This window comes from Dysidea avara, chromosome 4, assembly GCF_963678975.1.
Source record: "Dysidea avara chromosome 4, odDysAvar1.4, whole genome shotgun sequence".
NCBI classification, from domain to species: domain Eukaryota; kingdom Metazoa; phylum Porifera; class Demospongiae; order Dictyoceratida; family Dysideidae; genus Dysidea; species Dysidea avara.
In genome coordinates, this window is record NC_089275.1 from 2,128,108 (window position 1) to 2,140,326 (window position 12,219).

The following is a 12,219-nucleotide window of genomic DNA, read 5'->3' on the forward strand; positions in this document are numbered from 1 at the left end:
TGCTTTTGGCTCTTAGATTGCCATGATTTGAAGCTAGTACACTGACTGTTCTATTAGAGTATTCCAATGATTTCAGTGGAAGAATCAAGCAAAAAGGTGCGAAAAAAGCTATTTTGATGTAATATATGTGACAAGATATATTCTCACTGTTTAGAAATCTACTTGCCCCTTCTTGCATGCTACAAATGAACTGATCTCCAACTACCCATCCCACTTTTACCTAGTCTCATGCCCAGCTGGGCTCATACAAACACCGTCTGGTGGCAATACTCAAGTTTCTTGGGCCCGGAAGTGCTATCCAGCCAAAATATTGACTGGCCAGTCAGAATCGAGGAGTTGCATAATCACTTAAAAACAGTAAAAAAACCATTCAAAATGGCTAGGAATAAAGTAAAACTCACAAAAGGGCGATTTTCTAGATGCGATCTCTTATTAGTAGAGGATAGTATTTCATTACCAGTGAAAGGTCGAGTCACCATTCTTCGGTTTTATAAGGTGAGGAAGACACAACTTGACAACAAACCTCTTTAACAACCTAGGTGAATACTTATAATAAAACGACTTTAAATAGTCTGCTTTTTCATCAACTTCCAATACATTCATGTGATTATACAACTCCTCGATTCTGATTGGCCAGCGAATATTTTGGCTGGATAGCACTTCTGGACCCAAGAAGCTCAAGTATTGTCACTAGGCAGTGTTTACGCATTAGCGCGAGTCCAGCTGGGCATGAGACTAACTTTTACCTACCTATGTCACACCCCCAGTCCATTTCAGCTTCCAGTTTTACCCACCCCATAGTTAACCTCTGCGGCACAAAACTGTACAGACAGAATAATATACACTGTAAGTTTGGTCATAAAACAAACAGATAGCATCGTTTTGGCTACTTCTGGTAATTTAAAATGTTATGCACATGATCAACAGTGCTATACTTTCTGTACACAGTGTTGTATGAAAATAATTGCACTCTTATTTGTTTGATTTTCACCCACGCAAGTACTTTAATGTTGTATATAGGTCAGTGGCAGGAGATTGATTGTCCTAATAGACCTCCACCTATTGGGGCGTTCACCTTTATAGAGATTGATCCTGACCACGCCCTCCTGTTTGGTGGTAGAGTGGAGGAGACCAGAATGAACCATGTGTATATATTGAATATGAAGAGTATGGTGAGTGGATCATGTGATCCTGTTGCATTACAAGCAATAGCTATACTGAATGCCATCTGGTAAAGTCTTCAGCTTTGAAACATTGACAAATCATTTTCCTGAAATAAGAACTTTTTACAGTGGTCCCTCTATTATCTGAACTCGAGCCCTCAGAGCATTCAGATTATCAACAATTTCAGATTAATGAAGTTATATACAAAGCCTATTACTCTATCAGAATGCACACCTTAGACAAAGTGCTCTAATAGAGCAATCATCTATACTGTTTGTGTAATAGAATGTTCAATTAGTCAATGGCCGGGTAATGGAAGGACTGCTGTACTTGTGTGTATACCTGCTATGTTTGCTTTTAAAACTGTTACAGTATAACATTATTGACTATACAGTACCAAGGATAACAGTGATCATTTTAATAAAAGTGTTTAATTAGAATAATTACTTCACTGGAGTGCTCGTGTATAGTATTTGCTTGTTCCTTACAAGGAGCAACAGTACATTTATTCTTGTTGAGAGAGGTCTGCATGCAGGTCTGTGTTGTGTTACGTCTTTGTTGTAGACGTTCCACCTGCAGGGTGTTGTTTGTGCGCTACAGATTCAGGCCTTCAGGTTTATAATTTTCATATACTCCACACTCTGCAAGTATAATTGCTTTAGACTCTATTTTACATTATCGGATTACTTACCTTGTGGTTTTCTTACAATAATACTAGCACCATTGCAACTATGCATGCTCATTTGACAAAATAAGTGCCCTTGTTACATCACTGCACATAAAAAATGCATAGTGAATGGATAAACCTAGATTTTGAGCATATGTTATATTGTTCCTGAAGGTGTGGAGTATATTAGAAAACAAGGTGGAGTATATGAGATTTATTACCTACCCAAAACAGCCTAAATAGAGTCTAAATACTTTTTTTTGTATTTGTAAATGAATGAATGTCTACTGTAAGTACAGCAGAATTGTTAATATTATGTCAACCACAGATCATCCTTCTAAAAGTTGCTCTGTGTTTCTTGTAGGCGTGGTCAGGTCCACATCTTCCAGCCAATCAGATGGAGCCATGGCCCACCAGTCGTACGCTACACACAATGGTACCATTGGTAAATCCTAAACTACCTCAGGCCAGGAGGGAACAGAAAGTGCTTGTTATTTGGGGAAAGGGACGTGATAACAAACATGTCAGAGACATGTGGGTGTTGGATGTTGCATCGATGACTTGGAAAGAGGTTTATATTTTTACATATACCATGTAATCGTAATCTCAGTAATATCTTTACACAGTTAATGGTGAACACTAGAGCAAGGATGTTTCATATGAGCAGTGCATATTATAGTAACCATGACTACCAAACTGATGCCATCATATTTGGAGGAAACATCCAGAGAAAGTCAAAGTTTGACAAACATGTTGTCACTGAAATGAGAAAGTTGAAGTTTGGTGAGTTAACACTAAACTACATAATTTTACTGCATAGCCAAAACATTTGGTGGGAGGAAAGTTTGGTAAGTAAACAGTGTTTCACCAAACTAAAATCCACCAAAACTAATTGTTTGCTTTATACAAATCTGTCTAACAAGTTCATCAAACATTTTTCTCACCAAACTCCTATCATGTCAAATTTTCCAAAGTTTACACCACCAAACTTTCCAACTATACAGTACCTACTAATGAAAATGTGTGCGTATAATATTAATACCCTTGTATGGTTACTGGTAGACCACTGATCATAGTTTTCAGCTACAGTGTAAACACTTCAAGTACATGATGGTAGCCACAATTTTTGTACTGCACACCTGTGTTACCTCAATGTTTGTTGGGTTCCTTTCAGAGGAAAGCTGACATTTTAAAAGAGGTTTTTGTCTGCTCAAATAATCATGCACTTATTAACAAATACACAAAAAATATGGAATTTTCAACTAGAGTAGGGACCATACATCGATAAAAAGTACTGGAGTAGTGCATGATAGTAAGTCACAGTAAAACGATAAGAAGTGTTATATCCCTACTGTACTCAAGATATAATAGAAATGCACAGTAGGGATATAACACTTCTTATTGTTTAACTGTGGTTTAATATTGCACACTACTCCAACTTGTTTCAGTACTTTATCGATGAACTATATGGTCCCTACTCTAGTTGAAAATTCTATTTTTTGTGTGTACTTGTTTAACTTATTTTTGTGAAGTAAAAATTATTATGACTGGTGAACCCATGCATATCACATCAAGAGAAAAATGGTGCCACGCCCTCCAGCTACCAATTATCATCTGAAAAAGTGAAGTATCCAGTACATTTCATTGTCAGGCGATGCTCAGTCTGTTACACAGCATTATGAATCAAGAACTGTTCGATAAGCACCTCTGCAATCAAAGTAGCCACTGTGAAAAATACTGACAATTTCCATTACAAAAGGAAGCCATCGTACTACTGCCAAATCGACACCTTTTGCTGTCAGTAAAGATGAATGGAACACAAAGGAGGACACTGGTAAGTCCATGAAGAAGGCATTGTACGTATTTCGGTATGCCAAAAGGCACATGTCTGGCTGCATGAAGCGACATTGAACAGTGAAAAAATCAAACTGTTGTAGCCATAGCCATTATTGTTGTCTGAAGGCATATGTCATTCACTCAGTCAGTCAGTCAGTCACTAGAAAATTCCATTTAACAATTTTGTTTACAATTCCATAGCAACTTGTTTAAAGCATTTTGGGTCAATCTGAAGGCTTGGCTTTTACCTAACCAATACTGCCTCATCTGTCAGGCTGGTTTTTGGGTGATGTTTTTCATGGGCCACGCCCAAACCTTTGTGGTTCCTACTGTACTATTGTACTGTATGATACTTAAGTTCTTTACTTTTATGTACTTAAGTATTTATACAAATATATACCAAAATAGGATTGAAAAGCATAAAATTTTAAAGACACCCTATGATATTTTGCACCATCAATATCAGTCATTTCTGTGTAGCCAGAATAACTGATGATGCTGTTGGCAGTGCTATCAGTGTATCTGCAAAATATGTACAAACGTACGTACCTGCTGGTCTAAACCAGTTTGAAATTCTAAGATTCATTTGGATTTAGTACCTGCATCATCTGTCCGCTTGAATCATCATTTTAGAACTTTTTGACAAGAATGTCGCATAATTTAGAGCAAGTAGCCAATGTTTATGCGCTGATTACAGTAGTTCTTTATTAATAAAACCAGTGTGTTAGATTTTTCACTGTTTTTTACCTACAGGGGACTATGATATGGTAATAGTTATTACAGTGAAAGCTATTTGTACATAGTACTACCAGAATATACTGCCAGAATGTACAGTATTATGGTACACTGCACAAAAAAGTAACGAAGTAGTTGCGAGGGTTCGCACATGTTTGTTAAGTGCAAAGCCTTGCGAGTTGCTTGCATACGTTTAACGAACAGGTCACATGCACTTAGTGAACAGGTCTGTGTAAGCTTCGCGAACTAATTGAATCATAAGCTGTTGACATAACTAATGGTTTGCTTTTGAAGGTGTCATGGGTAACCTAGCAATTGACCAACAGACTGCATTAAATGACCACTAATTGGTTTTTTTATATGTGGCTTCATGAACCCCACCAAAACACACAGAGCACTTCACAAGCCTCACAATCCTTTCGCATACCATTTCCAAACCTTACAACATCTGTTCTCAAACCTTAGAAAATCTGTTTGCGACCTAACAGACTTCACGAACATTCACGAGCCCTCACGACTTCTTTGTTACTTTTTTGTGCACAATACCGTATATGACCAAATTTTTGATAATCGTTGATCTACACACACACACACACACACACACACACACACACACACACACACACACACACACACACACACACACACACACACACACACACACACACACACACACACATACACTACACACATACACTACACACACATACCAGTGAAGTTTACTTTTACCATGATGGATAGTCACACCAATACTCTACACATCTTGAGCCATATGTCACTGATTTGCTCTGGCTGCTTTTGACAAATGGATTTCTAGAGACGTGTGCCAAAATTATTTTGCATAGAATGTTATGAATAGTGAGAAATCATTTGTTTCTCATGAATTTAGCAATTGCAGAAATTTATGCTGGGCTGTCTCACAAAATCTTAAACCTCGCAACAATTTCCCGCTGTACAGTATACATCAGACCCCAGTTATTAGGCACATGTGCTTATAATTTTTGAGAAATTTTCATTAAATTTATTATGCTTGTTAAGCACCATGCGTATATAATTATTTTTAAAGAGCAATATGTGTTTCTGTAATTTCTGTTAGGAGAGAATAATTTGTGCCCCCGGCCCCTTGTTTTCCAAGTAATTCAGACAATAGTATTTACTCAAATGGTTAGTAAACAACATTCTTGAGGAGCTGGGTGAAGCAATTGTTACTTCAGCTGACAGTAGTATTTGCCAGACATGTAGTACAAAGTGTGACACTCCTGGTTTGCTCTAACGGCCTTGTGCTTCCAAATTATTTAGCGTGAGTGTTTCAACTGTATAAGGTGTCTAGAGTAAGTGTGCCATCTAGTCAATGTGTACTTAACAACTATATTTGGAAAATTTTACGTAATATTTCCTTTGATGTCTAAATCCAATAGAAACCTGTGGCAGGGTTACTAAAAGGTTATTAACCTGTGGTCTCACCAGTGGTTGTTTACTACATTCATCAAAACAAATATCAGCAAAGCCAAATACAAAGTGTCCTTACTGTTAGCTTACTTTCTTAAGCATTCAGCTAGGAATTTAATACCAACGTCTTGTACAGTGTTACGCTGACACCATAAATTTGAAACTAGCACTCACAATTTGCTTCTTAATAGCTTACTTTCTGGACAAGACAAACTGTGTCTTTCTACCCCGGCATAGTAACTACTTGATACTGGCACTACGTCTGTGAATATCACACTGGTGCAGTAGCAATGACATGATCAACTCGACTTAAGAATAAATCCCAATGCTAGTATGCACAGTTTTCCACTTCCTCTCATTATTTCTTAACCTAAGAAATTTCTAAATCACTTAGAATGAGTCGAGTTCGGTTTCTAAGCTATTTAGAGACCTGAGGATGATGTGGGCTTGGCTACCCACAATTAATTACCTTGGCCACCCCATTCTAACTAATACATGTAACCATCTCAGCAAAAAACCTAACATGTTCGCACAAGCATCCGTATTGAGAAATTTAAAAAAAATTCAATTATTGAACTATGCATGTTACAAAAGCAAAATATGCAAATTTTTATCGGGCCATTACAGAGAGAAGAAAGTTTCAAATTGACTGAAACTATACACTGTGTTGTTTGCCTGCTCATGGAGAGTTCGAAAACCTTTGTTTCATTTCTGTAGCCCCAACAGTATGCATGTCATGTGTGTTTGTTTACAATGTGGTAAACGTAAGCAAGATTGTCATCATTTCTTCAACTAAACCACCTTCATACCCATGAGTGACTACAGGGACTAACACTATACCTTGCTACTCCATGGTGAACATGTTAAGCCAAATTGCAACATTGTAGACTAATTGAGCGTTAATCGGATGGCTGCAGGTTCGAGGCTGCCTAGGTCCAGTCATGGATTTTTTCTCCTTCTCCACTTTGAACAGGCTGTAGGGCCAGGTGTCCTAAAGCCTTAAGAAAAATAATACAAATGGAAGTTATGGCCGTGAATGTAAGTGCTTGTATTGCTCTTCCTACTGTGTAGTACTATAATTCCAAAACTACTCATCACAGAAGGCTGAAAATTTGGTGATCCGTTCCTTGGACACTGTGAATAATGGTGAGAAAATTTCTTTTCTTTTTTTTTAAAAAAAAAACAGAAATTGTGCCAACAAGTTGGATGTTTGCTGAAGTGGTCATGTATGCATCTAATAGCTGGAGGCTATGGTATAGCTTAGTTATAGAAAAAATCTGTAGTATATAATAGTATATTACCTTTGTGTAAATTAACACAAAACTTCAGTCCAGTAGTCCAGTCCAGTGATTGGACACAGTTTACTCGAAGTTTTGTGTTGTTGTATTGTGAGTCAGCACGTGTGATAAGGGATTCACAGCACAAGAATGATGGTGACACAAGTGCATAGGTATGATTTCACAAAAACTTCATGGCATATAGCTTTGGAATGAGGAAACCATTAACAGGTAATCCATCATGAATGACTTGTAAAAATCTTTATTGTACTTTGGGTGAAAAGATCAAAGTGAAAACTGTACTTTTATTTCCATATTGTACACCTGGCTGCACACTTCAAAGCTGGCAGGGTGCTGTATTTATTTCAACTGTGCTGCATTTGCCCAAGTGTGCTGTATTTTCCCTTTGATCCCAATACAGCACTGTTGAAACAGTAAACAAGTTGACCAAAGCATGATCAATGCCAGACACATTATCGCATTCTTTCACCAAACCACTGCAATGTTATGAAGCCATTCAACAATTATGACGTATCATAAACACATAGAACAATGCCATGACCTAAACACAAGTGGGAGAATTACCCTGAAAGCCATTCTTAGCGAAAGGAACAGAGCAACACTACAAAATGACTCCTGTCCACGTTGTAAAGCCAGGTGGAACACGATAAGTTAATTCGCTCCAGTTGCCTCCGTGGTATCGTTCCCAGCGCCACACCATGGCTTCTATAAATGCACTCACCCGCCAAACACAATAGCAAGCCTCTCTATAACAAAGTCACAGACTTACTCATGGGCTTTAAGCCAGGCCTCAACCGAGAAAGAAGCAGTTGGCCACTTACTGTCGCTCTTGGCAGCTCAAATCAATTAAAGCTACGTAGCTAGCTAGCTTCATCACGCTGGTGCTCTGACACTGGAGGCAGTATGAACAAGTATGAATAATGTTAATCACTGCAGTGAATACACACGGTCTCGAGCTTACGCGGATAGGCACTCACCTCCTGCTACTTGGCATCACCCCCACTCTTCGCAGCCACTACTTTAGTACAATAAACCAGTTAAAGCACCGCCATTGCTCGTGCAATATGGAAAAATAGCACTATTATTATTATTTATTTATATTCCCCTCTATAACAACAACACATGGACTAGTGGCTCTTTTAAAATCATCCACCATTACTCAGATCATGACCAGAGGAGGTTGGACATGCACACGTGAGCGCATACATTTTGTATTGAAAGTTTAACCAAGCGTTCACGAAAGTTTTCACAAATACCATTCGAGAGTGCACTTCAAGTTTAATCTATTCAGCCGGTCAACCCCATTTAGCCCCAATAATCCAGGCACGTAAATCGCTCTTGAAATCTACGGAGATCACGTGTGTAAGCGTTTGCTGGGTGGAATCCATGTGGGACGCCTTATGTATGTGTATTTAGGCACAATAATTGTCAAAGAAAGCAATGTGCATGCTAACAAAGCCTCTCAGGGTATTGAAAAAAAAGAGCAGATGCCGCTAGTTTGGCCTCACAGAAAATCGAAAAGAGAATTAGAAAGTCGCACACCCGCCTTGCAATAAGAATTTGCTGTTCATCTTAAGAAGTACAAGGTAACGCGGTGTGGATATTGCTAAACACTTCTTCTAACACTTACTCCTCGTCACATATTAGAAATATGCAATTAACAGTAATAAATTTCAGAAGCGCTTGTATCGTGTCCAACCTCCTCTGGATCATGACAGCAATTCCACAAGAGATCACACGACTACAACATGGATTCCTGATTAAAATAAAATGATGAGGTTATAAAGTTTGGTGAAAATAACATTGCCTAATGTTTTCTTTATATATCACAAGTATTCTTCTGTGTAGAACAATACTGTTTAAGCAGTAATAATATGTACAGTGGAACCTCTCTATTACAGACATTTTGGGACCCAGAATTTTTTGCCACTTTTTGCTGTAATACAGAGGTTTTCCTCTTTCAGAGGTAAACAATGTATTAACCAGACCTGTTGGGACCAAAATGTTTTTGTCCTTATTATGGAGGTTTTTTCTATTGTGTCCTTACTTAGAGAGTTTGTTAAGAGAGGTTCCACTGTAGTGCATAAAATTATCATTACGTTTATGTCAACAATAGTTTGTCTTCATTTATGAGATGACCATTGTTTTCCTCACAGTTATACATTCCTTCATACTTAAAAAGTATCAAAAGGTACTTTTTGAATACTTTGGAAAACCATAAGAATCAAAGACTTAGCTAATTTCCATTCACTTGAAACTACACTGTATAAGAGCTTCCAACAGAAATTTTTGCTAGTTAAACTTTATTGTTATTGTTATTAACACTTTGCAGTGACCAGCACTGAAGGTCTGACAGCAACATGTGCTGCAACCTTAGGATTACCTAACCAGTTTCAAGGACTTAGAGTTAAGTGTGCTCTTTACAGTTTGCTTATATGGCTTCCCATGAAATTTGACTTGACTTAGTGACTGATAAGTTGTAACAGAAAAGGGGCCAAAGTAAGGAAAAAATCCCTCCAACCCCAGGATTCAAACTGCAGACCACCCAATGTCTTGTCGGGGCCACACTCAGTCTTCCTCCAGGAGGGATATAATTCACAAATGTCTTTGACCTTGTACATAATTATAGACCACTAGTACTATTATATTGTGGTATGAAATTGTCAGTTTCAAAGCCTTCCTTTGTACGTGCATGCTCTGTTAAGGGAACCTGTACATGAGAGATTATAAACATCTATCATATTATTAAATATTGTATTTGTCATTGACTTCAAGACTGAGTGGGGCAAAGTGGGTGGGTTGTGGTTCAATACACCCAATACAGCATACCTAAGCCTATGCAACAGTGTCTTTAGTACAACCTGAAATGCTTCCAAAAGGTTGCTACAATATCAAACAGTATGGTCGTACCGTTTAAGTAGGGATCATGGTGAATGTTCCATGTGCCGCCCAAAATTCCATCTTTAAAAATCATCCTACAAACATTGTATGCAGTGAAAACCACCTTTACGGAATAGTACTAGTCCATACAATACATAAAACAGCATTAAATACAACAAAACACTTCAAGTGGCCGAATATTAAATTTTAAAAATCACCAAAAACTTCAATTTTAGTCTCACTGCCTCACTCACTGACCACAGTTGCAAGCCTAGAGCCCAAACGAAGCAGCACACCGTCACCATTTTACGCCACAACAACAAACTCACCGGTGGGATGTGCCTTTTGGGGTTCCGACGAGTGTATGGCCTGTGCGCCATGTATTTCCTTGTATCTTCAATCAGGTTGGTTGTCTTCTTCTTCAAGCATCAAAACCATACCGAGACGTTAATTTTCTGTATCAACACTTTTCTGTAGACACCACAAAATTATTTCAGAAAACGCTTATGCTGCTGAAAGAGTGGGGCACTTATAATTTCAAGTGTTGCATGTGAAACATTAAGGCTGCTGAGTTGTCACTTCAACGTTTTCCAATGCCTGGACTGCAATTGACGAAGAGACTTAAGATGAACTGATACTCGATGGCTTGTTCCTCTGAGCACACTAACTCAGCTACTCAGTGCCGGACGGCAAGATCGGCAGCAAGTGATTCATGTGATTGGATAGTACTCGAGTAGAAATTGTATTACTTCATCCTGTTAGTCGAGACTAGGCTCCAGACAACTGAAAGGGCCTGTTCATTCAAACAACTTCCGGCTGGGGTGAATAGAACGCGAACCATCGTACTGAGACAGGTCATAGATCTGAGTGCCACTGCTACTACGATCAAAGCTAAGCTATGCACGCTACTACAGGCCTAGCTACGTATATGCTTCCAATTTTGGCACAGTACGAACTTTACTAAGCTGTAACTAGCTAGCTGTGCTACAACAAAAAACTAAACAAACTAGTTTTTTTAAATTGTTAATTTAAAAATAAAGTAGGGATCTATGCAATAAAAAGTAGTGAAACAAGAGATGAATGATGGTATTACAGCATAGTTCAATGGGAAAGTCCCTACTTTGGCACATTAGCTATATATAAATTTGCTCAATGCCAAGTACGGACTTACCCACAGAACTATGCTGTAATACCATCATTCATCTCTTGTTTCACTACTTTTTATTGCATAGATCCCTACTTCATTTTTAAAATACTAGTTATAAAATATTCAGTGAAATTTTCTATTGACTGCCTGACTGACATGACTGCCTGACTGGCTAACTAACTGATGCCTTCTGACAAGTATAACTCGATAATAGCTAAGGCTATACAGGCTTGATTGCTTCACTATTTGACATTGTTTCAGCCCGATGGGTGCCTTTTGGCATACCACAGCACATACAATGCATGCTAGTCTTATATTGCTTTCATCTGAATGAGTGCCCCAACTATCAATTACTGATATAGTGAAGTGGCCATTACACTTCATGCCAAGCCCGTTATACAGCATTAAAAATGAAGAACAAACTACAAGAAGGACTTCTGTGATCAATCCAGTCACAATGGAAAACTCAGACAATTTTTAGTAAGTATACATGAGGTGCCATCCTTTTTCGGTATGTACAGGTTCACCAGTCACAATTCTGTTACAAAAAACCAAACAAACAAAAATTTGAGACCCATTTTGTTGCCTTAAAGTTGCAAAGAACTTATTTTTACCAGGAGCACATCCCCATAGAACTCCTTTTTTACAAGGAGTGTGCACAGCAGTAGCTATAATATCATGTATTGTCACAGGAGCAGTCCAGTCACTACAGGGGGTATGTTGTGACATAACATCCAGATTATACTCTACTAACCCAACAACAGTTATCCAGTACCTGTCACCGTCACTGTTAGAACAAGTGAAGGAGAGAAGTGACCAGATCAATGCTGACCCTCCATGTTGTTATGATGAAGTGTTCATTACTAGTAAACAATTTGAAGAACATCCCGTAAACTTGATCCGTAATGAGGGACAACACTATTCATATACATAACATCATGTTGTGCATCAGTACATATGTATGTGGCAAGCTATGTTGTGCTGTTATTTTGTGTTGTACATGTCCACTCTATTTCAGATATACATTTTTTAAAAGGACAAAA

At 38.2% G+C, this 12,219-nt stretch overlaps 1 protein-coding gene across 1 annotated transcript in view; it reads left to right on the forward strand.

Annotated features, from left to right (window-relative positions):
• Positions 1–12,219, forward strand: part of LOC136254341 (kelch domain-containing protein 1-like) — a 13,233-nt gene extending 1,014 nt beyond the window's left edge. Inside the window, exons 2-5 of the mRNA XM_066047020.1 lie at positions 1,021–1,172; positions 2,196–2,402; positions 2,458–2,614; positions 11,869–12,219. Of these exons, the coding sequence (XP_065903092.1) occupies positions 1,021–1,172; positions 2,196–2,402; positions 2,458–2,614; positions 11,869–12,110 (758 nt within the window). The 3' untranslated portion in view covers positions 12,111–12,219. The remainder of the gene's footprint in view (positions 1–1,020; positions 1,173–2,195; positions 2,403–2,457; positions 2,615–11,868) is intronic.